Here is a 27,555-nt window from a genome sequence, read left to right as displayed (position 1 = left end):
CATTCAACGGTCCGCCCCGCGCGCCTGCGCCGCGCGCCCCGATGACGCCGTTCCGGCGTCATCGGGGCGCGCGGCGCAGGCGCGCGGGGCGAGCACGCGGCCGGTGCATGCGCCGGCGCGGAGGGCCGGGCGAGGAGCGCCATGGCGGCGGCAGCGTGTGGCGGGGAGGCGGCGGTAGCGGCGCGGGCCCTTTGCGCTTTCTCTCCCCGCGACCGTCGTTTCTTCGCCATCTCCGGTTCGGATGGGCGTCTGCGGGTGTGGGAGACGGCCAACAGCCGCTTGCAGCACGAGTACGTGCCCTCCGCCCACCTCAGCGCTGCCTGTACTTGCCTGGCCTGGGCCCCGCCGGGGGGACGCCCGCCCCCCAGCAAGGTACGGGCAGTGTGTGAGGGAATGGAGGGCGGGAGGGGCGGACAGCGGGGAAAAAGGAGCGGGTGGGATGGGGACGGCGGCACCCCGAGCAGCCTCGACGCGTGGCCGCGGCCCGCTCGCCTTCACCCCGCCTTCCCGGCGCCATGTGGCGGGGGGTCTGCGTGGCCGGGCAGGCCGGGGAGCGGAGAGGCGGCGTCCCGGTGCGGGAAACGGGATAAGGGTCCCGTGGGGAGGACTAGAGCTCCGCAGGGTTCAGTCGCGGTTCCCTCGCCCCGCGGTGCTTGGGGCATGTCCACGCGTGATGTCCCCCGGGGTTGGGGGGGGGATCCGCTCCCCTCGGAGGGGCATCGCAGGATTGCTCTTCGCAAGGCGAATTTCACGTGTTGGTGGGGGAAGCGGCGCTGGAGATTTTTTAAATTTTTTTTTTTAAACAAAAAAAGGGGTTATCCACAGAAGCACTGACTGTGTAAAATCATTTGTCTTCCGTATAACCTGCATGGAAGAAGCCTGCCTTGAAGGAGCAAGGTATGTTACTTCATGGCACATCTCACCTTAATCGAAAAGGTGATGCTACAGAGCAGGTCGGCTGCTGTGCGTCTTCTTAGTTTACGTACAGTTCATATTCCAGTAAAGGCAGTATCTCTCCACACTTCCTTACCCTTGGAAGTATTTCCATGCAAGCTGCTATGCTGTCCGTGACGCGTCTTCCCAAGCTCAGGAATCCTGCGAGAAGGTATTCAGTAACTTTATTCAGAGCACACATCAGAGGGCTCGGATGTTCTCCGCCTTGAATTTGTTTTATTTAACTTCACCTCAGGTGAGCACTCGACCTGAAAATATCTGGAATATATACAGTAAGGTACCTTTTCATTCTCTTTATGTTGAAGTAATCCTATTTTCTGTAGCTAGAATGTAGCATTCCCGGAGAAAAGATGGATAAAGTATGTGGAATCCACCCCCTTTATCATAAGAAGGCGGGAGGGCTTTTAAAAATGCGTTTGGGTATATCAACAATGAAGTTTATTTGAACTACTGTAAGAGGTATTTCAAAATGCTGAACACACAGATTACCAGTCCAAAGGAAGATGGTGGTGTCTCATTTTTCTCAGTTGAGCAGCTTAGTCCCTGAACTTTGAAAACTCCCAGAACATTTGAAGAATGTGGCAGAAAGGGTTAGTTTTAGATTGGCCTTAACCTGTTCGTTTGTCACGTAACTTTGAAGAAAAAAGGATACATGCATTAATTGCAGGGCTGTTCACTCTTAAGTGAACTGAACCTGGCGTGTGAAAATGGGGTTAATCTATCCTGTGTGAAATTAAACGTAAGCAGACGTAATGCACTGCTGCGGTGCCGTAAGTCAAGCACAGGAGGTTTCTGAGTGGCCTTTAAAAACTAACCCTTTTCTAGAGACCCACCCCTAAACCCCACCGATGCTCCAGTTTAACCTGGTTTAGGGTTTTCCGGAAAACGGACTTAATCAGACAGCATTTGGCTACCTCTCAGTGCTTTCTAATTATTCCAGTAGTTTGAATGCTGTCCACTGCTTGAAAGTTGGTACGTTTTCAAGTAGAGCTGGAAAACATACCGTTTCTTGGAATAATTGTGCCATAATCTTTTATAATTAATTGGTTTATCCTTAGACTGAACTGAAGAACTAAAGCTGTGATGGTTCTGCCAAATATATGTCATTGAATGTGGTTTTTCTGACATTATTTAGTCGTCGTCTTTTATTCCTGGAGAGTTGACATCCCTCTAGATAGTACTAGCATCTGGTGTTCAGGAGTAAAACTGTGCCAGTAGATGTCTATAAATGGTGTTTGGCCAAGTTACACCTAAACAAAGTATGTTTTGGACTGCTGCCGTGTTAATGAAGGCCATGTGTTGCAGGGCAATATCAGAAATTAAGTTTTGAACTGCAGGCCCTGGAATCCTGATGCAGTGGTGGCTTATTGGGATGTTCCCTGCACACGTGCTTTCGTAGTGTCAGTGCTTCCTGCTTGCGGTGTTCACCATCACCTGCTCCGTGAAGTGGTGCCTTGTGCAAGAGTATGTGGACCGCTGACTTTCAAAATACCTTCTTCCACTTTCTTCCTAACAAGCTGCAACTGCTCTGTCATCTTCAACTCTCAAGACTGTTTAGGCTTCCCCCCATTTCGGTGTTTTAAGTGCTTTACTTCACATGAGAGCAGCAGAGATCGGATTTCTGTTCTTTAAAAAAAAAAAAAAACAGTCTCGGTGGCTGACCTACTCAAGTAAGAACATTATAGAAAAATAGGTGCACAGTCCCTTTACAACTAACTTCTTTTAACCATGTCTACTAATTAAAATACTGTGCTTTTTCAGGCAAAGTTGAAGGATTTCTAAATAAGCTTGAGTTTCCATAAATCTGAAAAGAAATCAAAAGCAAACTGATACTTGGTGTAGTTCAGCTGTCCTATCCTGTCCATGAAAACCGGGTGCTCTTACATTTAAGACCCTGATCCACAAGTGAATCCCACATGGATCTCTGCTGCAGTTGGCAGTCTGTCTGTGTACTGATCTAATGCAGGGTACAGAAATTTGATTTTTTAAATTTTTTTTTAAAGTTTTTAACTTTTTTGCTGTTGTTCTCAGAGTGTGTTTTCAAATCATCTCCAACATTAGTAGGTGTCTGAATTTTCCACTGGTGTTTCTTTCATGCAAAAATTTCTGACAAAATGCCCTACTAATAATGCTGATAAAGGGTGGTCAGTGAAAAAATACGTGTGAAAAAATAATTGGAAAAACCTTCACTGCCTCTAGCTTTCTTCTTGATGCTGGAAGTAACTGTGGACTTTGGGATGTTCCAAGGGAAATTGGCCATACCAAACTGAAATGGAGGGTGAACAAGTTTTAGTTAAAAGATTTACGGAAGGGAAGAAAATAAAATCTGTTCTTAATTGTGGTTTCGCTTTGCAGTGGGCATCTTTGGGTAATTAGTAGAACTGCATAAAGAGATAGAAAAGTACCAGAAAGCACATAAACTGTACTTGCACCTCTACTGGCTGTGTGGCCCTTGTCTTTGCATGCCAGACAGCAGTTTCACGATGGCTTAGTTGGCATTGCTGCCAAAAATTTAACTGGTTGAGTCTTTTCTCATGTATTATCTGAAAACCTGGTTAATTTACTTGGTTGTGCTTCGGGACTGTGATGGTTTCTGAGCACCTGTTTTGGTAATATTTTATAAACACTTCTCTTTCCCAGGAAAGATGAAGCCTAAACAAATGCTTACAAAAAACCCAGTGTAATCTCTGCTTTTGATGTAAAAGTATCTGTATAGCGTTTCAGTATTTATTGGCCTAAACCAAAACACTTTTCCTTGCAGAAGGTGTTGTCTGTGTTAAATACAGGGGAAAAGAAAGTCCCACTTCAAAGAACTGAAGTATTTATCCTGCACTGTTAAACTTCTAAATCTTAGTTGTGGTGAAAACTCCCAAATCCTGGTTGTCATTATATCTCTGGGCCTGAGTAAAAATTACTTACGTTTGCTGTGTGATGTCTGTTGTATGACAGATTAGCTACACCACATGGAGCTTGCATAGAGCTGATTGCTCACATTTTATGAGAGTCTCCTTTGGTTTCTTCTGGCTGCTCATCAGTGCAAATATATCTGTTGTGTAGAGGAAGCATTAGCTTGTGTGTATATATATTATTTTTTTTTTTAAATTGGAGAGAATGCTTTGCTGGGATGTAACAAATATAAGGAGACTTACCGAAGTCCAATTTAAAAACTAATCAGTAGCATTAGGGATGATTTTTTTTTTCCTCTGAAGTCCTTGGACAGTTTTTTCTTTTCTTTTTTCATTTGTGTGTGTGTGGGATTAACCCAGTGAGAATAAATGTGGTGGCTTCTTCTGCCTTCTTTATTTTTGTTTCAAATGCTCAAGAGCCAGTTTTATTCCTTCTCCCCAGTGATGTGCTGCATTCACCCGTGTTTGGTTAAGAGAGATGAAATGAAATCCCTCCTTGAAGTGGTTGGTAGCGCTTGCAAAGCAGGAGAGTGAAGACTTAAGAATTGCCTGATCATAGGAGGACCTCTGGTACCAACACCAGGACTGGGGCAGAGCACTTAGCTTCGAGTCCTGGTAGCGCTTTCTTTTTAAGATGCATTATGAATACTTAATATTTGCAAGACTCTTCAGAAAAGCTTTTGAGAAAAAGATAAACCGATCATTCTTGATCAAGCGTTTCCATTTTGTGGATGAAATATTCTGATCATGTTAACCTTTACCTCTGCCTCTGGGACACGGACTCTGTGAAAAATGTGTTTTTTCCCCTCATGGATGTGGTCGTTAGGCTAGCAAAATGGCCTCCACCAAATGTTTCCAAGTGACTCATAAAAACTTCGTTACCTTGTACATGGAGGTACAGGATGAGTCTCTAGGTTGCTGTGCACTTCAGCGTCTTCATTTTGTGTCTTAGCAGAATTTGTGCTGGCTGTCTGGGTCTCAGACTTACAGAAGTTTTTTTCCCCCTCTGCTTTAACACCGAGAGTAGCAGGTCAGACTAATTAATTTCACGTTTTCTCTTTTTATTTTCCAGGATGGCCCCCAGAGGAAAAAACGGAAGTCTGAAGTTGCAGAAGTAGACAAGCAGTTAGATATCCTGGCTATTGGTACAGCAGTTGGTAGCATTTTGTTGTACAGCACAGTAAAAGGAGAATTACAGAGCAAGCTAGTAAGTAATGCACTCTTCATCACATAATGTGAAATACTGATGGTTTCAGTCAGTTTTTGCTGTTCTTTCTGCTGCTCAAAAATGGAATAAACTAACTTAATTATTCAGATGTTTTTATTTTTCTTAATAGCTGCGTATATGAATAGAGGTGCCGTAATTCAGGTGCTTAGCAATCTTCGAGTGGTGCTTTTTCTGTTGTTGGCAGTATGTACACGTTGAGAAACCTTGGTTTCGAAGTTAATGCAGTATCTTAGCATTGTGCATGGGTTTGTTATTTTGCATTAAAAATAACAGTAATGTTGAAATGCCTAACTGGACAGTTAAGTCCTCTGTGGGGGTGTCATACCCTCAGTTCCTGCACAGTATTGTGGGAGAGGAGGGGAGGATTGGAGTGCTCATCGACCCATGGGAAGGTGTCGTGTTGATGGGCTCTTCAGTACAGATGTAAAGCCTTGTGGAAGCTTTTGAGCCCTCTCAGCACATGATCTTTCTCGAAGAGATACGCTGATTTTCAAAGTTTGCCCTTATTGATAACTTCCCTGTTACTTCTGAGTACCTTGGTTTTAGTCTTGTGTTACATAACAAGCAAAATAAATCTGTATGAATGACTCTATGCAATAGTTTGAGGTACTTGGGCTTCTAAACTCTTAGTTGTGCGTAGGTGATCAATGTACATGAATTAAGAGAAAGCAATGACTTCTTAAAATACATCCAAGTGATGCTAACAAATATCAATTGCGTTTTATGGAAAAGCTGTATTTATGCTTGAAAACCATGAACAAAATAAAAGGGTTTCAGGTCAAAATTTACAGTTTCAGTTGGTTGGAAAACACTGCCTGCTCTTCTGTAGGAGCAGGAGAGCAGCTGCTATTTAGTGAGTACTTATTTTTTTTTTTGCAGATAGGTTGAATTAAAAGGTTATTCCTGCTAGAATAAGAGCTGTCACTTGTAGCTGTCTTTACTGAACAGAATGTCTTGCTGTGATATATTTTGTCTTGCTCAAAGCTGATTTGCCGTGATGCTTTGGGAGTAGTCTGAGCTGGCTGGTGCCAATTCAAATAGTGAAATTTTATAAACTCCAGGAAATATTTTCATAAATGATTAAAGTGTATATTTGAGCTGCAGAGATTTTGGTTGTTAAGAGGGGTGAATGATACCCCTTTGTAGGGTCTTCTGATCTGATGATAGCACACTCTTGAATGCTCAGTACAAAGGGAATGATACTCATCTCTGAATGTACTTAGTTAGGCAAGCAGGCACTTAGATGGCTATCAGCAAGACATCTGTGCTAGCCTTGCCTTTGAGCAAATTTCATACTGTTAGACAGCCTTGTGTGGTTGTGTGTATAAAAATAGTGGGCAGGACAATTTGTTAACTCCAAAGTGCTAGAACAAGAATGAATTCAAATAGTTATGTGTACATATCAAAATATGAAATATCTTTAACTTATAGAACTCTGTATGTATATTGGGCTTTAAAACCACACCCCTTCAAGCTGCCAATGGTTTGAATTTAGTTCTTGAAAGAGCAGCTTGTTCACGCTGTTGGTGTGGGGAAGACTCAGTAGTCAAGACTTCTTCATTTATTAATGAGTTGACCCTCTTTTACCTTTTGTAGGATGGTGGTCATGACAATAGAGTAAACTGTGTGAGATGGCATCAGGACAACTGCTGCTTATATAGCTGTTCAGAGGACAAACACATTGTGGAATGGAACACACAGACCTGCAAAGTAAAGTGGTGAGTGATGCTGGTTTTCAGTCAAATTTATTGGCGCTTGCTTTTGTGTATTTCCTCCTTCACAGGTTTTAGCGAGGCCCTGTTGGAAATGCTGCACCCTGCTATCCGGGCTTCATGCCCACTGTACAAAATTGACTGTTGGCTATTACTTTTCTGAGATTGGAAGTGGTTTTATCAAGGAATAAAAGAGTAATTCTCATAGTTGGCTTTCTTCTTCTGTGTATTGGGAAGACTAGATGAAACGAGTAACTGCGCAGAGAGGGATTTGGGTTCCTCCATGCTAACTTCTAGTGGGACATGGGCTTCCAGTCACTTTTGTGATGCTGAAAAATCTAAATTGTAGAAAATATCCTTGGAAATATGGGGAGCGGATACTGGAACACCTCATCCCAATTAAATCAGTTACATGCACCCGGCTTTGCTCAAAGGGCCTTGCTGTGATGATATCCACTTGGTTTCGCTCACTACTGATGTGCAGTGGGGACAGTTCCACTTGGCTGTCTGAGCAGGCCGCTACTGTTTGCAGTACCGTTGAGCAAAATAAAGCTTAGTGCAGAGTAACAAGATGTCTGGTGTAGGCATTTACTTTCTTTTGTAATGAAGTCAAACTATTCTTAAACTTTAAAGAAGAAACCAAGCTTTCTATTAATGATCCTGGTTATCTTACTTCAATAAAGGCCTAGTGTGTGATGACACCTTGACCCTTCTCTTATGCTGTTGTTACTTTTTCGTAACATTTCCCACTGTTGTGTTACTGCATCTCTACAGGTTTTGTTAAAGATGGTGTGGGCACTGCACAGTAGCCCTTTTTGGTTTCCCTAGAAAGGAGATGCATCCTTAGGTTGTATTAAGTTGAGACCTTGCCTAAAGTAGCAGAAAATGGCCATAAAACCTCCCTCTAGTCTTCTCTTCTAAGGATTGAACACACGTAGTTCCCTTGCCTTTTCCTCTTATGTTACATGCTCTAGTCCCTAAGCTGCCTTCGTAGCCCTCCACTGGATTTACTCCACTATGTCAGTGACTTTCTTGTACTGTCCCAAACTGGACATAGTGCTCAGTTGCAGTTCCAAAAGCACTGCACAGAGGAGAGGAATCACTTTCCTTGACCCGCTGGCCACACTCTAGCTAATGCGAATCGGTATGCGGTTGACCTCATTGCCACAAGGACTCACTGCTAACTCTTGTTCAGCTTGACTGTGAGGACTGCAAGCTCCTTTTCTGCAAAGCTGCTTTCTAGCCATTTGTCCCCAGCCTGTACTGGGATTTGTCCATCCCATGTGCAGGGCTTTACGTTTTCCTTTGAGCTTTGAGATTCTGACAGCCTGTTTCTCAGGCCTGCTGAGATGCCCCTGAGTAGCAGCCCTGCCCTCCAGCATATCAACTGCTCTGTCTAATTTGGTGTTGAATGTGAACTTGTTATGTGTGCGTTCTGTCCCATTTTGAGGTCGTTAATGAAGACCTGGGCAATTACCAAGGGTGTTAAACAGTATTGAGATATCCTTAGGTAGTGGCACCAGTAACTGGCCACCAGCTGGACTTCATACAGGTGATCACAACTGTTTGAGCTCAGAGATCCAGCCAGTTCTTATCCCTCCTTAGAGTCCATCCATTCGATCTGTGTATCTCCAATTTGTCTGCAAGGATACTATGTGAGACAGTGTCAAAAGCATTGCTAAAGTCAAGTTAAATGGCATACACGGCTCCCCTCTCGTCCACCAAGACAGTTGTCTCATTAAGAAGGCAGTCAGGTTGGTTAGGCACCATTTGCCATTTGTAAATCTATGCTGGCTGTTCCCAGTCACTTTGTTAACCTTTGTGGAAATGGCTTCCAGGTGGATTTGTTGTATAACCTTCCCTGTTGTTTCCTGTATTCTCCTTCTTGCGGATACATTTTGTCTCTTTTTTTTCTTTTCAAGTCATCAGAAATTTCTCCTGAGCTATGTGCCCACTCAAAATCATAGTGTGGTCTTGTAATAACACTGGCCTCAGCACTTCTGGATGCATCCCATTCAGTCTTAAGGAGTTGCACGTATTGGATTTGCTGTTGCAATCCCTAGTTTGATCTCCCTTTGCTATGGGGAGTGCTTTTCTGACTCTTGACACTAGGTTTGGGAACATGGAAGGCCTGAGAGACTTTGCTCTTCAGTGCTTTGGCCTTTTCTGTTGTACTGAATGGGTCCCTACACCATTCAGCAGAAGGCCCACACTTCCCTCAGTCATCATCTTACTGTTGCTGATGTGCTGTGTGTAGATGTCCATTTCTTGGCCTTCATATTCCCGGCTGGTTTAAAGACCAGCCGAGCTTTGGCTAATTCTGTCCCTGCATGCCTGGACAATATTTTTACATTCCTCTGTGTAACCTGTCCCCACTTTCAGCTTCTCTAGACTTCTTCTTTGTGTTTTTGAGTTGAGTCAGGAGTTACCCACTTGACCAAGTCAGCCTTCTGCAATAGCTGGTGATTTTCTGCTCATTGGAATGGACCATTCTTTTGCTTTGAGGAGGTTATCCTGGAAGAGCAACCAGCTTTCCTGGGCCCCTTTGCCCTTCAGGGCATCCTCCAGTGGGATCCTGTCAATCAGTTCTCTGAATGAGTTGCAGTCTGCTCTTCTGAAGCCCAGGGTTGTCATGCTGCTGTTTATCTTCCTCGTTTTTCCTAGGATCTTTAAATCTGTTGTCTTGTGGTTGCTATAGCTGGAGGTTATCATCAACTATCACATCCCTTACCAGTTCTTCCTTTTTTTTTTTTCTTTTTTTTTTTGTCCTGAGTAGCTAATCCAGTAAAGCACCTTTCATAGTCTGGTTGTAAATCACTTGCATCAAGAAAAGGTCCTCAGCCCTTGCCAGTGATCTCGGTCTTCTTGTGTCCTCTGATGCTGCCCTTCCAGCAGTTGCTGGGGTGGTTAAAGCCCCTTAGAAAAACCAGGGCATGGGATTATGAAGATTTATCTACTTCTTTTTTAATCGGACAATCTGTAGCAGATACCCACCACATCACCCTTGTTGGTCTCTTCTCGTACTTACCTGTAAGTTCTCTACTGGCCCTTTGCCTGTTTCAGAGGAAAGCTCCATGCTACCCTTTTGTGTGGAGAAACCTCTCTCCTTTTTGCCTTCCCGGTACGTCCTTGCTGAAGTACCTTCCTGAAGTATCTTCCTAAAGGTCCATTTATTGCAGCGGTCCTGTCTTGCAAGCTGTCCCACTGTTTCTCTGTGATGCCAATGAGATCAAAGCTCTGAAGCTGCCCATGGATATCGAATTCACCCTGTTAGTATCCCATAGCACGTGTGTTCATGTACAGGTACTTGAGATGGGTCCCAGTCATGCTGCTTCTTGGGAAATGTGAGAATTTTCCTGTCATGCTTCATCTTGGATGTTTCCCTCTGCTCTTGTCCCATACTGCTGCTTTTTTGGGGCTGTGGTTATAAAAGGTAATTAGAGGTATTGTATTCTTTAATTTTGAAAATGACAACAAAAAATCATTCCTGGAGTGTATACATTAAAAGTACACCAGCAATATAATATGCTTTTTTCCTGATTTTTTTTTTCTCTGGTGATATTATGAGTCATACCTAAGGTAAATGACATTGGAAAGAGTAGAAGAAAACAATTCTCTAAAATTTTACCTAAATTGGTGGGACTAGAAGGAACAAATTATCCAAAATAATTGCTCATGCCCAATGTACATGTTGGGTTGCCAGCATTCTTTAAAACTTGTCAGGACCTGGAAATGAATCCTTATGTAGCCCACGGAGAATTCAGGATGGTTGCTCCTGGGGTAGAGAAGGGTTCAACTTCTTCTGATTTGCAGGCTTGCAGACATTCTCCTATAGAAGTATGAACTGCTAGATAGGGAACTGAAACCACATGGCTTTAGGGTTGACTTTCTTAACTACTGCAGAAGTAGTCCATAGAACCACTTCAGGACATCTGTGCAGCACACATTGAAACCTCTGGCAGAGGACAAGCTGTTGGGGAAGAGAGAGTTCCTGAAGAGGCAAGACAAGGTGTTGGAGGGGGAGGTAGTCTAAAACATTCTGGATGACTTCTTGTTTCTCTGGTTGTAGCTTTTTCATGTCTTAAGTACTCAGAGGCATTCTGTACATCTCTTTAGGCAGCTTCTTGTTTCATCATCTCCTGTTTAAATCTCTTCCCTGTAAAATTATATAAACAGTATCCAAAAAAACTAACGGATTTTTGTTGTGTTTTATATTCTGCAGTCTAGTTTAGACAGGTCTTTTTATTACATTTAAAAATACCTTCTTGGGATTACGTTATTAAATGGTTTGAAATTCTTAGTCCTGACCTTCTTTTTGGAAGAGAATACAAAATCTTGTCATACTCTCCATAAGGTGTAACGTTTGTCAAGTTTGTAGGCAGTAAAACTTTCTGCTTCTATGAAATCTAATCAAAACCAATACAGTAAATGAGCTTTGTTTTGGAAGGCAGGAGAGGTGCTGCTTGGGCATGTGAAAGTTATTTGGAAGTATTTCCAGAGCAGCTGTTCACGATCAGAATGTGAAGGGTACTTCCTATCTGTAAAGGGTTTGTGTTGATGTTCCCTTGCAATTTTGTCCTGCGAGAAATGTGCAGTACTCGGACTCCTTCAAAGCAGATGCAAGCTTTTCATGACAGCATCTTTAATTTGTATTGTTTTTTTAAATAGTGATTTCAACCATAGAACTTCAAGGCAAAGTTTATTATTGTCAGTGTCATTGACAGAGTTGGGAGGAGGGCCAGGAACTGAATGGGTCTTGAAACTCTGAATTTTAGTGTTTAGAAGGCCTTTCTGAATGGGTTGGTGTAAGCTTTTTGGATTATGGTGCAAAGAGAAGTCTTGGTATGGATCCTCTTACCCTATTTTGAGTAGTAGAGAACTTTGAGAGAGGAGTTCAGAACAGAATAGGCAAATATTAAAAACATGTCAACAGTTGTTCAGTATTAAATTGCTTTACATTTTTGAATTGCTGTATTTTTGCGTAAACTAATTTGAAGGAGAAGAACAGAAACAGAATAGCTTTGACCTCATCTTTGACTACTTACATTTTTTTAAAAATAATTTTTGCCTTAAATTTTCCAGTATGGCTGATGTGGATTTTGAGATTATGCTAATTAATATTGTTTTTTCTATTTCTTCATCTTTCTTCCTTCGTACAAAACCCCTCCATCCAAATTCTAGCAAGTGGAAAGGTGACAATAGCAGTGTCACCTCTCTATGCATCAGTCCAGATGGGAAAATGCTGCTGTCAGCCGGTAGAACTATAAAACTGTGGGACCTGGAGACCAAAGAAGTCTACAGAGTAAGTAACTTTGTTAAACTAGATGTAAAAAAATATCCTTGCTTGGTGACATGACATAGCTAGTGTTTCCTGATAGGACATCTGAAAATTTCTTTGGGTGTGAGGAGACGATTGGCAGTTTTGGGATTGCTGGAAGCTGTTGCTGTGATGATACCCTCAACTGTGGTTTCAACTTGCTGAGAGTTGAATGAGGACATTAAATTCCTTGGCTGTGTCTGAGCACGCTGCCAGCACCCTTTCTCAAGCCTGTAGCGGAAAGATGGATGCTGTTCTTTTTCACTGGGTGCCTCTCTGGTACCCTTCTAGCAGACCTCGGTTCACCACAGTATTAGTTACTGCTGACATGGGTTTGTGCGTGAGCTCCCTGACTTATCATGAGTCCCTGCTTAAAGCATTCAGGTTTCTTTGTTAAACTTTATGTAACTGGTGGCATTACCACTTTTGGTGTTGAAACAGTTGGAAGGCATAGGAGCAACCCCCTCGTTGTTCCCTGAGCAGGGCTCAGACAGGAGCAAATTAGCATGTTTTAGCTCTTCTGTAAATGCAGTTATGTTCTCCTGCCTGTTAGCAGATAGGACACGGTTAGTCTCCGAATCTCCTGGTACTTGCTGTCAGGTAAGTGTGTACACATGTGCTGTTACTGTGGTCTTGCTGGCACATGGCAACTACCACCTATGTCTGCATCCTGCCATGACCCAAACCACTATTTACGAGAGTAGATTGAAGAACTGATGTTTTTTGGAGGGCCGTTGAACAGCCTTAGTGTGTCAGCAGAACCGTGCGTTCATCTTGCAGTTGAGAATGAAACTATGAATCTAGTTTCATTGTAAAAGCTGAAGTGTAAAATTGGGGGCGGGGGGGAAGCTCTCTGACAGTAACAGCAGTAGAGGTGGATGTGGTTTCTTTCACGTGGACTTGGTCCCAGTGAATTTGCCTTTGATTCCCCATTTAACTTTTAAAATTCTGATAAATATCTGGAGGGTCAGAAAAAGTTTCCTCAAAATACAGAAATGCAAGGAAGCTGATAACAGCAAAAAAGTCACTGAAATGTCCTTGTTGACTTAGTAACACTTGAATCTTTCCTAATGTTGTTAACTTATGTTTTAATTTTTGCCATGTGACTACTTATGGCAGTCATTGAAAGATTCTTTTTTTTTCTCTTAGCATTTCACAGGCCATGCTACATCAGTGTCATCACTAATGTTTACCACAGTGAAACCTATGAATGAAAATAAGCCCTTTGATGGAATTACAGGGCTTTATTTCTTGTCTGGAGCTATACATGACCGATTACTGAGTGTATGGTATGTAAGGTTTCTGTAACTTGTAACTTTGATTATGACCAGTATTGAGGATAGACTTGACAAGTATGTTCTGAACTCTGTGATTAAATAGAAGGTTAAGCTGAAGGGGCACTCTGGAGATATGCGGTGATGATCTCTTAAATGGTGGTTTCAACTCACTGATGGTTGAATGAAGACGTGAATTTCCTTGGCTGTGTCTGAGCATGCTTCCAGTTGCTGTTTGAATCACTAATGTATGCCAAGCACATACTGTGTAATAGACTTCCTTCTTCTTTGTACTTACTGCAAAGTTTACGCTAAGTTTTCTTGCTAAATTTCACTTGGGAGTTACTTTGCACTTGGAATTTAGAACACTTTCCAAGCTGAAAGCTGCAGTTACAGCATGAGTATTTTTGGGTGGGGTAGATAGTACTATAGTTGCTGATGATTTATAGGTTTTATAATGCTTTTCAGGTGCCGAGGGTTTTGTTTGTGCCATTTGTACTGTTTGTGTCTTCCAGGCAGATCAGATCAGATAGGAAAGAAAAGAATGCCGTGATGTCTTTCACAGTAACAGATGAACCAATTTTTATTGACCTGACTGTATCAGAAGTCAAAGAAGAGGTAGGAGCAATAGTTTGTGGCCAAATATGTTTAACAATTTTCAATTGTCACGTTTCCTTTTAAGAGTGTAAATAAGCTTGGTTTGTATTTGGCTTCTGTTACGCAGAGATGAGATCTGAATGCCAATTCATGGGTGTGAGGGTACTTATTACAGGTGCATTTATAAAGCTGATAGTTTGAAATGCTAGTTTTCAAAGCTACTAAGTGCAAATTCAGTGTTTTCTTCAGAAATTTTGCTTGTGATGGCAGAAATGTCAGTTGTTTCCTATTTAGAACAAGTTAGTAATCAACATGTTTGTTAGAACTTGGCAGCAAAAAACACACACAAAAATTCTTTCTAAAAATGCAGTTTGGGTATGGTCCTGTTTTTTCTGATCTCAAATGGCTTTGGCAGTGTAACTGCATTTCGAATTAACTAGCCTTTAATGAATTAAAGTAGCAGTGTGCATTCCCCAAGTCTCTCAATTTCAGCAAGTACAAGTCTTTCAAAGTAGTTGTCTTACAAAAAATGTCTGTATGCGAAACATGTTCACAAACTGTTTCAGTAATCATTTAAAACATTTTTCTCCTGCTGCCTTTAGATTCCTTTTCCAAAACCAGTATTTCATGCTAGATTTTCTAATGTTTCCGGTTGTGCCCTCTTACTGCATGTGTTGGAGATAAGAGTATTCTGTAATGTACACCTGTCATTTAATTGCTCAGAGTACTCATCTCAATTTCTTTCCTCTAAGCATATTTGCAGCGTCAGTGCCTTTGCAGACCTGTGCCTCTAGCCATGTTGGGTACCTTATTTTTGGAACTTTGCTACTTACGATGACATATGTCTGCTGCTGTCCAAACTGTTCAAATTTGGATATATCAGTAGTGATACAATAAAGTAGAGTTATGAGTTATCTTTCTGTCTCCTAATAGTTGTACCTGAGATGTTAGTGTCTTTGATCCTTCCTTATGGATTTAGTTATATCTTTAATGTTGCTGAAAAAAAGTCAAATCGTAGCCATGCAACTGTCTCTTGATGTCCTGTACTTATGGGAGGTTTGTCCTTTGATCTAATTAAAATCTTTTACTGTGCCTTCTTCCAGCCTGTGAAGTTAGCGGTTGTGTGCAGAGATGGGCAGTTGCATTTATTTGAACATATCTTAAATGGGTAAGTTAGTATTCATCTTGAGGGTGTCTTTAGGAAAGGTCTGGGATTACTGGAAGGCAAAGTTCAGTCTTGTCACGCTGCTGCCTTTAAGCTCTTGTATCTGTTCACAAACCAGGCTCCAGCTGGTTCTTTGTCTTGGGTTACTGGACACATTTTTGGAGAACTTACGTGCTGGGGGGTGTGCTGCACTGTGGTATTAAGTGTTGCTTTAGCCAAGATTTTGTGTGTCTGTGCCTCATCTTAGCCATCTGTAAAAGGCGTGAACTGGCTGAGTTTGCTGAGGATCTGCTAATGAAAGGTGCTTAGATATGCAAGATATTGAAGTGTTTAAGCTAAACCTCTTGGAATTTTTTCATTCCTTTTTTTTTTCAGTTATTGCAAAAAACCCTTAACATCAAACTGTACTATCCAGATAGCAACACCTGGAAATGATGGGGACTCCACACCAAAACCAGTCCCTATTCTAGCAGCTGCGTTTTGCACAGACAAACAGTCTCTGCTGCTTGTGTATGGAAACACCTTACAGCCCATCATAGAGAAAGTGGTATGTAAAACACTGGGGAGGTTTTGGATTTTGTAATACAGACTGTGTACTGCTCTCAGTTGGAGGGATTTTTTTTTTCTACTTTTTTTAAACTGTATAACAAGACAAAATTTATTCCTTCCCCCTTTTCTGGGAGCTATGACTGTTGCCCGTGAGCTGTTTTGAAAGGTGATTTGTATTTTTCCAATTAAAATACAACTTGACGTTATTGCTGGCTGTTTCTTGCCATTTCAGCTGTTACTGAGTTAGGCCATTGAAACTGTTCTTAATACTGTTTCAGTTTACCTGTGTGAGCTTCTCTGGAAAGCATAGAGAACTGCTAACAAAAGGCAGCTGTGCAAAGCAGCTGCTGTTCTAGAGTGAAAAAAAGTTCATTCTACTTTATACCTCTGGAATTTGTTCTCATCTTTCAGAAGTGTAATGAATTACAGGGGTGAATCTCAAATATATTAACTGGTTTTGTTCCTGTCCTTCTAGTCTTTGAACACCGCTGAATCCCACGTATGTTTGATAAGGGACATCCAGAAAGTGTTGTCACTTAAAACAGATGTTGCTCTAACAAAGGTGAGCTTTGTGTGAAATGCAATTTTATTGCTCCTCTTGTTTTACTTTGGAAATTGTAGAATTCGCTGCTTTCTTTTAAAATGAGGTTGGGTTTCTGGATGGACCTGCTCAGAGCTGCAGTGGTAGCTACAGATGTCCATAGCACTCAGGCAGCCGTGGGTAAAGTGTGTTTCAAGGCTGCTGTGTATCCTAGTGTGCTCTCGCACACTGTTACCCTCCTGTAGCTCATACCAAGTCCTGTTCTCAGCAGGTTTGCTTGACAGACAGGACTGGCTGATGGTTTCTTGTCTGCTTGAGATCAGTCCTTCCCCTAGAGTCTTAACAGTCTGTATGGTCTCTTTGACCCTGATGGTTTGGCATGAAGTTGGGATGGCTTTGCTTTAGAGTCTAAATAAAATGTAACGGAGCCTTAAAGGGCATGTCCTTTTGGCTCTTTCTTGAGGTGGCCTTCACGTGTTCCTGCTCATTGATGTGGCACCTGGGAATGTGAGACTTAGATGGCAACAGTGTCCACTGAGGCCACTTGCCACCGTTTTCTCTCATGCAGGATCCTCTGTGGGTTTAGAGACAGTCTGTGAAGTTCTTAATCAGTGTGCATATTCAAGGCCTTGAAGATTTGAAACGCTTGCAGTATCAGTGAAGTGAGCAGACAGCGCTGTTTTTCTAACTCTCAAGTTACCTACCGGATCTGGTGCTCCGTCAGCCAGACAGGGTTTTGTGCTGATTCCTCAGTCCTGGAGCTGGTGGGAAGCAGAGCAGAAATGCGGTGAGAGGTGTAGGAACTCCCTGGCACGCGGTGATGATACCCATCTTGGTTTCGCTTTTTGCTGAATTCCAGTGAAGACATATTTCTCTTGGCTGTCTGAGCGTGCCTGGTGGGGAGAAGGTCAGTGATTAGTGTGGTGAGCAAAGGGGGTAGTATTTTAACACCGTTGCTGTTCTACAGTAAAAGTCTTGAGCCACAAAAATCAAATTTTTTTGAGTTTTACACACAGCTCATGGAAGTTGCTTTGCTAACTGTAGCAGATGATATTTGTAGCGCTTTAGTGGGCACCCAGCAGGGCTCCCACAAGTACAGAAGTCTGGGCAGGTACTCCAAAAAAAGGCCTGCACAGAAGTGCTGTGGTTTAAGAAGTGTTCTGGAAGTAGCAGGCAGCGTTCTTGATCTTCCGGGAGTGGATACTCCCTTACATCTTCTGTGGATCAGGGAAGCACTTAGTTATTAAATATATTGCCTTTAAAATTCAATCTCTTTGTGTTCAATGAAGACGGATACCATAGCTAGTTTGGTATAACCTAAGGTTGCTCTGTTTGTCATCGTGATCCTATTCTAATTCAGACTACGGAGTTCTGCGCCTGAGCAATCCCTGGAAGAAAATAGGTGGGTTTGATGTGAATAGTAACTACCTTTTACTGTTACATTGTGCTGCTGTTCATGATCAGTTCTTGCTTTCCAGTGGAAGCTGAATTAATCTGCATGCAGTTTATGGGCCTGACTGTTAGTACACATGGGGTATCTATTGCTAGCAAACATCCAAATATTTGTTGTTGGATACAAACACTTAGTTCGATGAGTGTAACGGAACAAGCTTGTAAGGGAAGTGATTCACAAGTGATTCCAAAGAGACCGTTGCTTCAGTTAATTGTGAAAACTAGCTGACTGGTGCTTGAGGCTATTAATTGCTCTTAAAAATGTAAGATTTTCCTAATATATATGTTAAGAAAATGGGTTGTGGCAGGCTGCTTTTACTGTATATGTGAGAGTCTCGGAATAAAATAAGTATTTTAAATTGGAAGAAAGCTCAAGAAACTAGCAATTCATGCAAATGTGGTTATCTCTGTCTACTAGGTAAAGACGCCTGTTGTGAACTCGGACACCAAAGTTCTAGTGCCTGGCATTCCAGGACACAGTACAGCTGTCAAAACTCCATCCTCGGGAAAGGAGAAAAAGAAAAACAAGAGGAAATCAGGAGAGACAGAGGTAAAATGCTTTCTCTTTGAAACACAGCAATAATGGAGAAACTAGAACCAAAAATCATTGTTACAACTTCTTTAGGTGAACTTGAACTTGCTTTGTTTGGTGTGGAAGCAAAGTTAATGATACTATCTTTTTGTATGAAAGAGACTTTCCTCTGCTCAAAACCTTTCCCTCATTCAAGCTGTGTGCCTTGCCCATAGTTTTGCCATGGTCCTGCAGAATTTTGTCACACGCTTGTGACTGTCTCTCTGTGCTAAGGTATATTACTGCTTTCCAGTCACTACTTCATCTTCTCTTCTTTTCTCGGGCTATTCTTTGTCAGTACATTTAAAAGAATATGCAAAATTTGTAGTAGTTTCCAGCAGAATCAGAGGGAATGCTGTAGGTTAGGTACTTTGCTTTCAGCTGGTGTTTCTGAGAAACTGCACTGAAACAGCACTGCCCTTGTTTACTGTCTGCAGGAGAGCATTGAAGAGCGCCTAGGGGCATTGGATATTGACGCGAGCAAAGTAAAAACTCCAGGTGGCCTTCCACAAACAGATAGCTTCGCAGTACTTTTGGTTCAGGGCTTGGAAAGCAACGACGCAGAAATCTTAAATGTAAGTGTTGCAAGATCGTTGTATGCTGTTTGATCTATTCACTGAGACTTGTGGGGAGCCTTCCTAAAAGCTGGGGAGGCTGAGCAGTCAAGAACCCATTGTTTCTCCCAGCTGCCGATTTGCTGCTCGAGGCAGTGGTATTATAAATGATAGTAGCGGTATTACTTTTTTGTTATTACCTACCTTGCTTTCTTGAGTCAGTCCATGAACTTTGAGGTGCTTCTGTTTACGATAAATTTGTTATGTCACAGTTCAGATGTCTTACAAGCAATACTGCTAATGCAGCCATCTTCCATTTAGCTTGAGCTGGAGCATAATCTGTGTTTAGTCTCCCGAGTGTACTGTTTCCAAGTAGACACTGTTTGAAAAATGCATAGATGACAACAGTTTCACTTGAAAAGCTTACTGTTGCGCTTGGACTAGGAGGAAATGATAGTTCTGGGGCAGGGAAATGAACTCTTAAGAATTTGATGCTGAATAGGAATTACTTGTCACAGATAATGGTGCAAGGCATTTATTTACGAAAGTCAAGCACAGAAAATAGCAAGGGAGATGTTAATGTGCCTGTGATGCTTCGTTTCTAACGTGGGGTGGGTGGGCTAGAGGCAATGCTAGATTGTTTTAGATGGGTTAATCAAGTGTCTTATTTTGTTAATTGTAGCTGACTTGAAAAGTGGAGCTCCTTTTCATAGTAAATCTTTTACTCGTTATCCTCATCTCAGCATACAAAGGTGGTGGAGTAAAAAAAGAGATTTAAAGCCAGGAATTTTTGATTGTGCGCATTGCTTATACACATGTTAAAACTGAATGATTCTCTGATCGTATTTTTCCATTTTAACAGAGAGTGCTTAACACAAGAAAGGAAACTGTAATAAAGAACACAGTAGCCAGAATGCCTATACATGCTGTCATTCCACTGCTACATGAGGTAGGAGAGACTGCATTTCTCATACTGTCATACAAATGACATTCAGTTTGTATTCTAGCTGGGGAAAATCCAGGATATGTCTCTTTATTTTTACCAATGAGTTGGTTTGATAGTTTTACAGGACAGAAATTGTTCTTAATTTGTCTCTGATACACTCTTATCTTCTCCGGCTGAAGCTTAATGAAAGGACAAAGTGCCACTGTTAAAGCTAGGAAGGGCATTAGATCATCTTATATTACCTTAAATGATTATGTGGGAAAAAAGAAAAGGAAGACGTTAAGCAAAAGCTTGTTTAGTCCATGGCAAACAATTTACCATTACATATTCTGTTAAACTATTAAAATGGATGATAATTTGAAACATGAAAATAGTAGTGCTAGCCAGAGCAAGTTAGATGAGCATAAATATGCTAGATACTCACGTGAGAGAAAGAAAAATAGTATACGTGCTTAGAGCAGTGATTTTAGATAGCACTTGGAAAATGAGGGGCAGTTTCTTTCCTATTTTGAAGATGGTGCAGAAGCCCAGTTGCTGTATTTAAGCTTTGCGACATCACTTAGTAATAATTCTAGAAGGGATTTGGCTTCTGAACTGCTTATTCAGTGATATTTGGACAGAAATATTTTAATGATTAGCCTTATCTAGACATTACTTTGTTTAAGCTGAGCATCAATTAGTTGCTTGTTAGGTGAATGACATTCTATAACATAAGTTAACGGTTAGATTTCTCTTACATTTTAATGTGCTGGCCACAAGTAAGATTTAATTTTTACTTTTGGTACTAAGATTAACTGAATTACGCAGATGGCCTGATTTTGAATGTTTAGACTTCCTTTAAGCACGTGTTGTGACACCTGCTTAGACTTATGAGGTGCAGCATTTCTTCTCTAGGACCTGTGTCAGAGAATCTAAGTGCAAGTGTTTGGCTATGTAATCTCAGTGGACGGACCGACCTTCATGTAACTGTCCTCTCCAGAGCTTGAGATTAGTTCTGCCTTTATTTGATACTACCCTCACATGTTTCCCCAACTTGTCCACCTTGTAACAGCTGCTTTACTAAGCAGATACACAGAGACATATAAACAAAGGGATTTCCTTCTACTCATTCCTGCCAGCTTTATGTTTCTCTGGATATATTGCCTGTTAAGAGTTCTAGTTTTATTGTAATAATGAAAGTTGGCTTCTGCAAGTTACCAGCCTGCGTATAGGATGGTAGAGCCAGCAACATAATATTCTGGAGCCTGGCAATGGTTAATCCTAGCAAACTTCAAATGCCTGGACATCTTTCTGCCCCAATATTGGGGCTGTCACATGGATATAATGTTGGGTTTTTAAACTCATTATGTGTTTGTTACTTATTGCTGACTATTTTTGTCCTTTTAGCTTACGAAGAGATTGCAGGGCAACCCATACAGGTAAGAGACAACTCAACTACAGTTTAATTCACCTGAAACTTTCTATGTGTGCGTTATGGTCCCTCCCTCCAGCTATGTGATTGATTTCCATCATAACTGTAATTAAACTGCAGCATCTTGAGGTAAAAATTCTCACCTGATTGTTGGTGCAAAGAGGAACTTTTATTAAGGCAGTGCTTTGCCAGGATGGCTGAAGTGAAATTTAAAAGGGAAAGGGATACCTGAAATAAGCATATAACCCTGAGAATGTATCTGAAGTCCCAGAATATCAACACTGCGGACCTGATCAATATGTAAAATAAAATAACTATCAGATGTATAGCTTGTTCAGTTTAATTACCCAATATATTTAGACATCTCTTGGTGTTGTGTTTAATTAATAACAAAACCAGCTCTTCCTTCCTGTCCCCCCCATCTTGTTACATTGCTATAAGGATAGCTTTGCTGAGACTAGCTGTCCTTAATTGTGTTGTTTGTTTTTTAAATAAAAATTCCCTCATTGTAGGTGGAGAAAAAAGTACCATGCTTTGATCTTTTATTCACTGAAACCTCCCATAAAAGATGTCAGAAACACAGTCCCTTGAACATGTCTAGTTTAATCCCTCACTTAAATGTCTGTTTCTTACCTATGTAAGTTATTTGTTAGGAATCTCATCTGGATAGCCAAAAATTTCCATCTGCATTTATCTTCTCATATAATGAGAGGAGCACTTTCTGTAGAACTATTTAGCATCTAGAATGTGAAATAGGTGTTTCTCAGCCAGTATCTCTTTGATACCTTTTATTTTTCTTTTTCCAGTGCCTCACTAATGGTTCGATGGCTGAAGTCTGTTTTTACTCTACATGCATCCTACCTTTCCACAGTAAGTATTTTGCATTAATGCTAATGCACGTAACTAAAACTAGATTTAAATGCTTAAATATATGTATGTTCTTCCTTCAGGAATCTGTCTCCTGCTCTCCACACAGTGGCAGTGCCCAAATCAGAGGGCTGTACTTCTGCCACTTTTGCCAAATTGCTGCACATCGGTTATAAATTGTTTGTCTTAGCTATTCATGACATAATTATAGTAATCCCAAAGTCAAACCAAGATAAGTTATGTCATACCTGTGAGAGTTAGGGAACAAAATTACTGACAAAGAGTAATCTAGCCTGTGTCGCTAAATCTTAGGAACTAAATTTGTTGTTGTAATGCTCATCTTGAGACTGTCTTGGGCATGGCTAGGTTTATAGGTGTGCCAAAGTTGGCAGGGTGGTAAGTAATGTAGTAGCTTCTGGGTTGAAGTCCAGCCTTGCCTTAGAAATAATGGATAAAACGCTCTTGCTCAGTTAAGAAAAAGTCATTTTGACTGTTAGTCCTTTCTCCCGTTTATTATAGGATTGCTGTGTGTCAGAACTTGCACAGGTTGCTGAGGCTGCGTTCATACACTGGTGTATATTCAGTTCCTATTTACACAGCTTTTCAAATAGTGCTTCGATACCTGCTTACGGCAGTGACTGGGGAAAGGAAAAGTAGTAGAAGTATAAAAATGGCTATGTTTTGAAAGTAGGTGATGTTTCTGAACATGGCTAGATGTTAATTGATCGGGCTACAAGTGGTTTCTGTGAATCCTCAGCTCTCCCTTCTGTCTAGAATAATGTGAGCAAGGATTGCATGCCCCAAACGTACAAAGGTAGTTTAAAAATATAAAAATAAGATGTTTGGGATGCGTTGGTTAACAGCTTCATTTTTCTTCATTCTTCTCTTCTCCCAAGTTGCCAGACCTTATTCCTCAGCTGGGAATGCTATACCAGTTAATGGAGAGCAGAGTAAAAACTTTGCAGAAGCTTTCCCGTCTACATGGAAGACTCTTCATTCTTGTCACCCAGGTGAGTTCCAACTAAATAACATGGGATGTGTAGAAGCAGCGTTGTTTGCAGACCTAACCTCCTGTTGCAATTACATCTGATGGGACCTGTCATTGGGAACTTAATACAGCTGCTGTACAGCTATGCTGATAGCACTCAAAGCAGCACACTTGATTGACTATCTAGTCAGTCCGTGTTCGCTGGAAGTGCTACACGTTTTTTCCTGCCAAATGTGCCTACTAACCCATGGAGTTTTAAAGGGGAATAAACAGGAGGTACTGGGCAACTTCAGAGCAAATGCCTGTAAAATTTTACTTTGTCCTTTGTACTTGTTTGGCTGTTAAACTACTACTATAAATGAATTAATGTGTGTTAAACTTGATGTAGACTTCGTTTACATTGTTATGAGTTTTGTTGACTTTTAAGGTTGGAATATATGATTGCATCTAAGGCTAATCTGCAAATTCCATTCAGGTTGCAGCGTCGGAAACAGTTCAGGATGTAACTGAAGTTAATCAGACTGCAAAGCTGGTATACGAGGATGGTAAGTGTTGTATGCTAGGTGTAGCTCAGCTCCTGAATTCACATGACAGCCGATACTTGATGGCTGTCATCATGCTCCTGTGCTTGTCTATTCATGTAGAGTTTGCAAGTAGAGAGTGTTTGTGGGAAGTCCATGGTAGGAAAGTCAGTGGTCAATGATGCGGGTATCTTGTAGTTGCTTCTTCCTTCCTTCGTTCCTTCCCCTCCTTTTATTTCCTTTCATTCCCTCCCATCCCTGCTTCACAAATTAAGGAATCAGTTAATTGGAAGTTCAGTATGCTGCTTAACTTAACTGGCAACCTCAGATTTCTAGTGTTAGCTGCCCTTCTGCTAAGGTAGATACAGTCAAGGCACTTTGACAGTCAGCAGGGTGTCAAGGTAGTGGATGTCAGCGTGTGTGCACATACACTTCCAATTTGGCCTTTTTTTCTACTGCAACTTTGTACTCTATAATCATAACGGAAGTGCCTTGTTCCTAATTCATGTTGATCAACCTAATCTTCAGGTAGAATTAGTTTTGGAATTGAAATAGCACAGTTGGGAGACTTAACAGCCTGTGGGGTGGGGCTTTGTTTGCACGATGACATTTTAAAGCCTGTTCTCCAACTGAGGGATCATTTTCTCTTTGCAGAATCCTCAGAGGAGGAAGGCTCAGATGATGAGATGATTGCAGATAAAGACTCTGATGTAAGTGGAGTTGGATCAGATCTTCTCCTGTTTGCTTGTAACAGAAACTGTGACTGTCAAAGGTTCAAACATTCCTGTTTATTTTTTCCCCAGGAAAACTGGGATGAAGATGAAGAAAAAGAGGAGCAATCTGATGAACAAGACATGACTGTTGAAAAGGAAATCAATGGTGATTCTGATTTGGAACCAGAAAATGAAAGTGAAGAAGAATAACGGCACGGAAGAATAATTTTAACAGTTTAAACAAGTGGGCCACCAAACTCTCTAATTCTGGATCATCTTGCTGAAAGATGCCATATTTGCATATAGGGAGTGCAGACTGATGCACGGCCTGTGTGCAGAGGCACATGTTGGGGGACTGCATTTCGGAATCCAGAATGTTTAACCATGCCAGCCTTCTCTCGCCCTATTTCCCTGCGCTTACTTATAGAAACATTTCTTCCACCTCATGGTCAGATTATGCCTGTCATGTGGACATGCATTTGTATCTCAAGTGAAATAAATCTGCCACCGCTGTTTGTGTGGTAAACTTGGTTCAGCTTTACATTGAATTTGTTTCACATACTCAAGGATCAAAGACAACTGGTCTATACCTTCTTTCCATGCTTCAGTTAGCAATAGCAAGTGGGCATCCTGCTTCATTTTTAAAAAAAAAACGAAACAGAAAAAAAGGAAAAAAAAAAAGATATTTTTGTAATATTTAAATTCTCTACTGAAATTATTTTCTTTCCCTCCCATCCTCCATTGGTTTAGCCATGCCTTGGCAATATCGAAATGCCAACCTGACTTAAAAATGGCTTTTTCTTTTTTTAACAAATTTGAACTCAAAGACTTTTCTATGTATAAATCAATGACTTTTTTCTTGTGCTTCAGAAGGACATGAGAACTATCACTGGCTCCTAATTTTGTTTTAATGGAGGCTGTATATAAGTTTAATGCTAACCCAGAGGATAGACTGTGTTGAATTGGGTGGGGAGAGGGGAGTAACACAGGGGAATGAGAAGGTGAATGCTTGTGAATACGTAGCGCACAGCTATACCTTTATAACGGATTTTTAATCTCTCAGTGGCAGAACAAGGACAGCTATTTGCTCAGCTAATGGAAGCTGAAGTGGTGCAAACACATTTTTAAGAGCAAAACAAGGTAAAGGTTTGAGCCATTCACCACTATAATGTACAATGGTATATTTGTCTATAAATGCAGCTGTTGCAAACTAAATACCACCCTCTTTGTAAAGTGAATAAATATACATCTCCTTTACCAGATACCTGTCCTGTGGTGTTTTTGAGAGAGACCTTAGGTAGCTCAGGGTGGTGGTGAAAGATGAAATGCTGTTTGTAGAAGGCAGCTTTCCAGTGGAGGAGGAAGCCAGTTCTGCAGAGCATCTGTTAGTTGTCGATTTCTTAGCTCCCTACGTTTCGGTCCCATCCGTTGGTTTGCCCACTGCTTGGGGATTGCATTGGGGTTGCAGCATTGTCTGGAGGCGCAGGGGATTGTGTCGTTGACAAAGCTGGAAGAGACATGTTTTGTTTTTGGAGAGCTGGAGGTAGAAGGGCAGCAGGTGGTGGCTTCCAGTCTTTGGAAGATTTTAACTGACAGTAAATTAGTGTCTTAATAATTTGGAAAGCTGTTTGGGTTGTTTGGGGTTTGGTTTTTTTTTTTTCATTTCTGAGATGCTGTGAAGATAAATGCTGACACTTGTGCACTGTCGTTGCACAAGCCAACAAATCAGGCTGAACTGATGTGTGAGTTTTTAACCAGTACTGATGTCACTATATGCAGGCAGGCTTCAAACTGGGCAAAAAAGGGGTGTGAAAGAAGGTCTGTTGCATCTCAGGTGAGTGCTGGTCTGCTGAGCTTTTGGGGCGTGGAGTAACACAAGGACCAGCTGTATTTTGGTCATGCAAGGTCCTACACGTGTCCCAGCCTTTCCAGAAGTCGAAGCAGGAGCCCTGGGTTGGGGTCAAAGAGCAGGCCAAGCATCTTGTTGGCACTGTTTGGGTATGGGGAGTGGTGGCATTGGAAACCTGCCACCGTTCCTCGTTGCACCTGTAAGGTAGGCATTACCTGTGTCCATCCTTTCAGTGCACCAGAAACCTGTTCCAGAAGTGGAGCTGTGGGAGAACCTGGCAGCAGGAAGAGGAGGGGGATTTCAAGAATGTTTTGTTCATTCTTTGGTCTTGCCAACATTGAGATTCTGCGAATCTGTTTCAGTATCAGACAGCAAGCTGGTAGCAGGGGTATGAGTTCTGGTCTACTCTGGTGTTAAAACAGCTGGGTCATACTGTCCTCCGAGCCCTGTGCCCGCATCATCTTCAAGCAGCTGGTCTGTGTGAAACCGTTTAGGTATGGCAGCTGCAAGTAATTAAGCTAGTAGTTCCAAAAATTATGCTCACCTTAGAGCTGATAACTGACAGTTCTGTGTGCTTTCTAATTCTTACAGCTATTTATCTGCAGAGCCAAGGTCTCAGCCGGCTGATGACTAAGCTGTTTGTGTCTTCGTCTTTCAAAGATGCGGCATCCTCTGGAGAAAGAGGCTGGAAATGGGGTAGGTCCTCCCTTGCAGCCCTAATCCTTGTAGTTTTGGAGCGATGAGAGTGAGGAGACACTAGCTGCTCATTCGGAGCAGCGGAAGCTGGATGAGGGTTTGTGTAAGGAGTCCAAGGTGTGTTCGCAGTTGAGCAGTCAACAAATCGATGGGGTGGAAACTCCGAGGCATACTTTTGTTTTTATTTGCCTAACCGGTATTGTGTCCCATTTAAATGTGTGTATTTAACATTGCCCAGCGTAAGGGATTTTTGTTTGCTGCTTTTCATGTGGTGGAGGACTTATGTCCAGGTTATAGAAGTAAATAAACTTTGAATGCGATAAGGAGCAATACCATAGATGGCCAGGGGGTGTCACGCCAGCTCCACAAAAATTCCTTGGATTACTAGGCAGCAAGAGCAACTTGTGCCTTTGAGGCTGGCAGAATCGCATCGTTGCTGAATGCGTCCTCCTGTAAAACGGTATGGCTCTCATTCTCACCTCTTGTTATGGTCCTGCTTCCAAAGGGACTTAGTACTACACCAGGACTTGGTGTGAGAGGTGCTTGTTGCCTCTCTTGCAAAATATTTCAGTGTTTCATCTGATTCTTGGAAGTTTGGTAGGGGAATAAGAGCTGTCCGTGGGCGATGTGCACCTGTGTCTGTTAAAGGTTCTACTGTGTAAGGACATGGAGTATGGATATTTTGGTCTCCCTGCATGCTATGGGAAGTGATTTAATCGGTTTTAAAAAAACAAACCTTTTTTT

The 27,555-nt window shown here is 41.7% G+C and overlaps 1 protein-coding gene and 4 non-coding genes across 5 annotated transcripts; all 5 read left to right on the top strand.

Moving 5' to 3' along the window:
• The first annotated feature begins 141 nt into the window (after positions 1-141).
• Positions 142-24,796, top strand: WDR43 (WD repeat domain 43). Its single transcript, XM_059835899.1, has 18 exons — positions 142-372; positions 4,933-5,067; positions 6,685-6,806; positions 11,982-12,102; positions 13,267-13,406; positions 13,907-14,009; positions 15,092-15,156; positions 15,529-15,700; positions 16,178-16,264; positions 18,114-18,245; positions 18,704-18,841; positions 19,683-19,769; positions 21,153-21,184; positions 21,984-22,047; positions 22,941-23,054; positions 23,508-23,577; positions 24,208-24,263; positions 24,357-24,796. The coding sequence occupies exons 1-18, from the start codon at positions 142-144 to the stop codon at positions 24,474-24,476; spliced, it is 1,989 nt and encodes a 662-aa protein (XP_059691882.1). The 3' UTR covers positions 24,477-24,796.
• LOC132322023 (small nucleolar RNA SNORD53/SNORD92) lies at positions 7,239-7,315 on the top strand. Its single transcript, XR_009485008.1, has one exon. It is a non-coding gene; the product is annotated as a small nucleolar RNA SNORD53/SNORD92 (small nucleolar RNA).
• LOC132322024 (small nucleolar RNA SNORD53/SNORD92) lies at positions 12,242-12,325 on the top strand. Its single transcript, XR_009485009.1, has one exon. It is a non-coding gene; the product is annotated as a small nucleolar RNA SNORD53/SNORD92 (small nucleolar RNA).
• On the top strand, positions 13,528-13,611 carry LOC132322025 (small nucleolar RNA SNORD53/SNORD92). The gene has a single exon (XR_009485010.1). It is a non-coding gene; the product is annotated as a small nucleolar RNA SNORD53/SNORD92 (small nucleolar RNA).
• On the top strand, positions 17,056-17,134 carry LOC132322022 (small nucleolar RNA SNORD53/SNORD92). The gene has a single exon (XR_009485007.1). It is a non-coding gene; the product is annotated as a small nucleolar RNA SNORD53/SNORD92 (small nucleolar RNA).
• Positions 24,797-27,555: the final 2,759 nt, after the last annotated feature.

This window comes from Gavia stellata, chromosome 2 (assembly GCF_030936135.1).
Source record: "Gavia stellata isolate bGavSte3 chromosome 2, bGavSte3.hap2, whole genome shotgun sequence".
NCBI classification, from domain to species: domain Eukaryota; kingdom Metazoa; phylum Chordata; class Aves; order Gaviiformes; family Gaviidae; genus Gavia; species Gavia stellata.
Note: the sequence above shows the minus strand (reverse complement) of the source record. Positions and strands in the feature narration are given on the sequence as shown.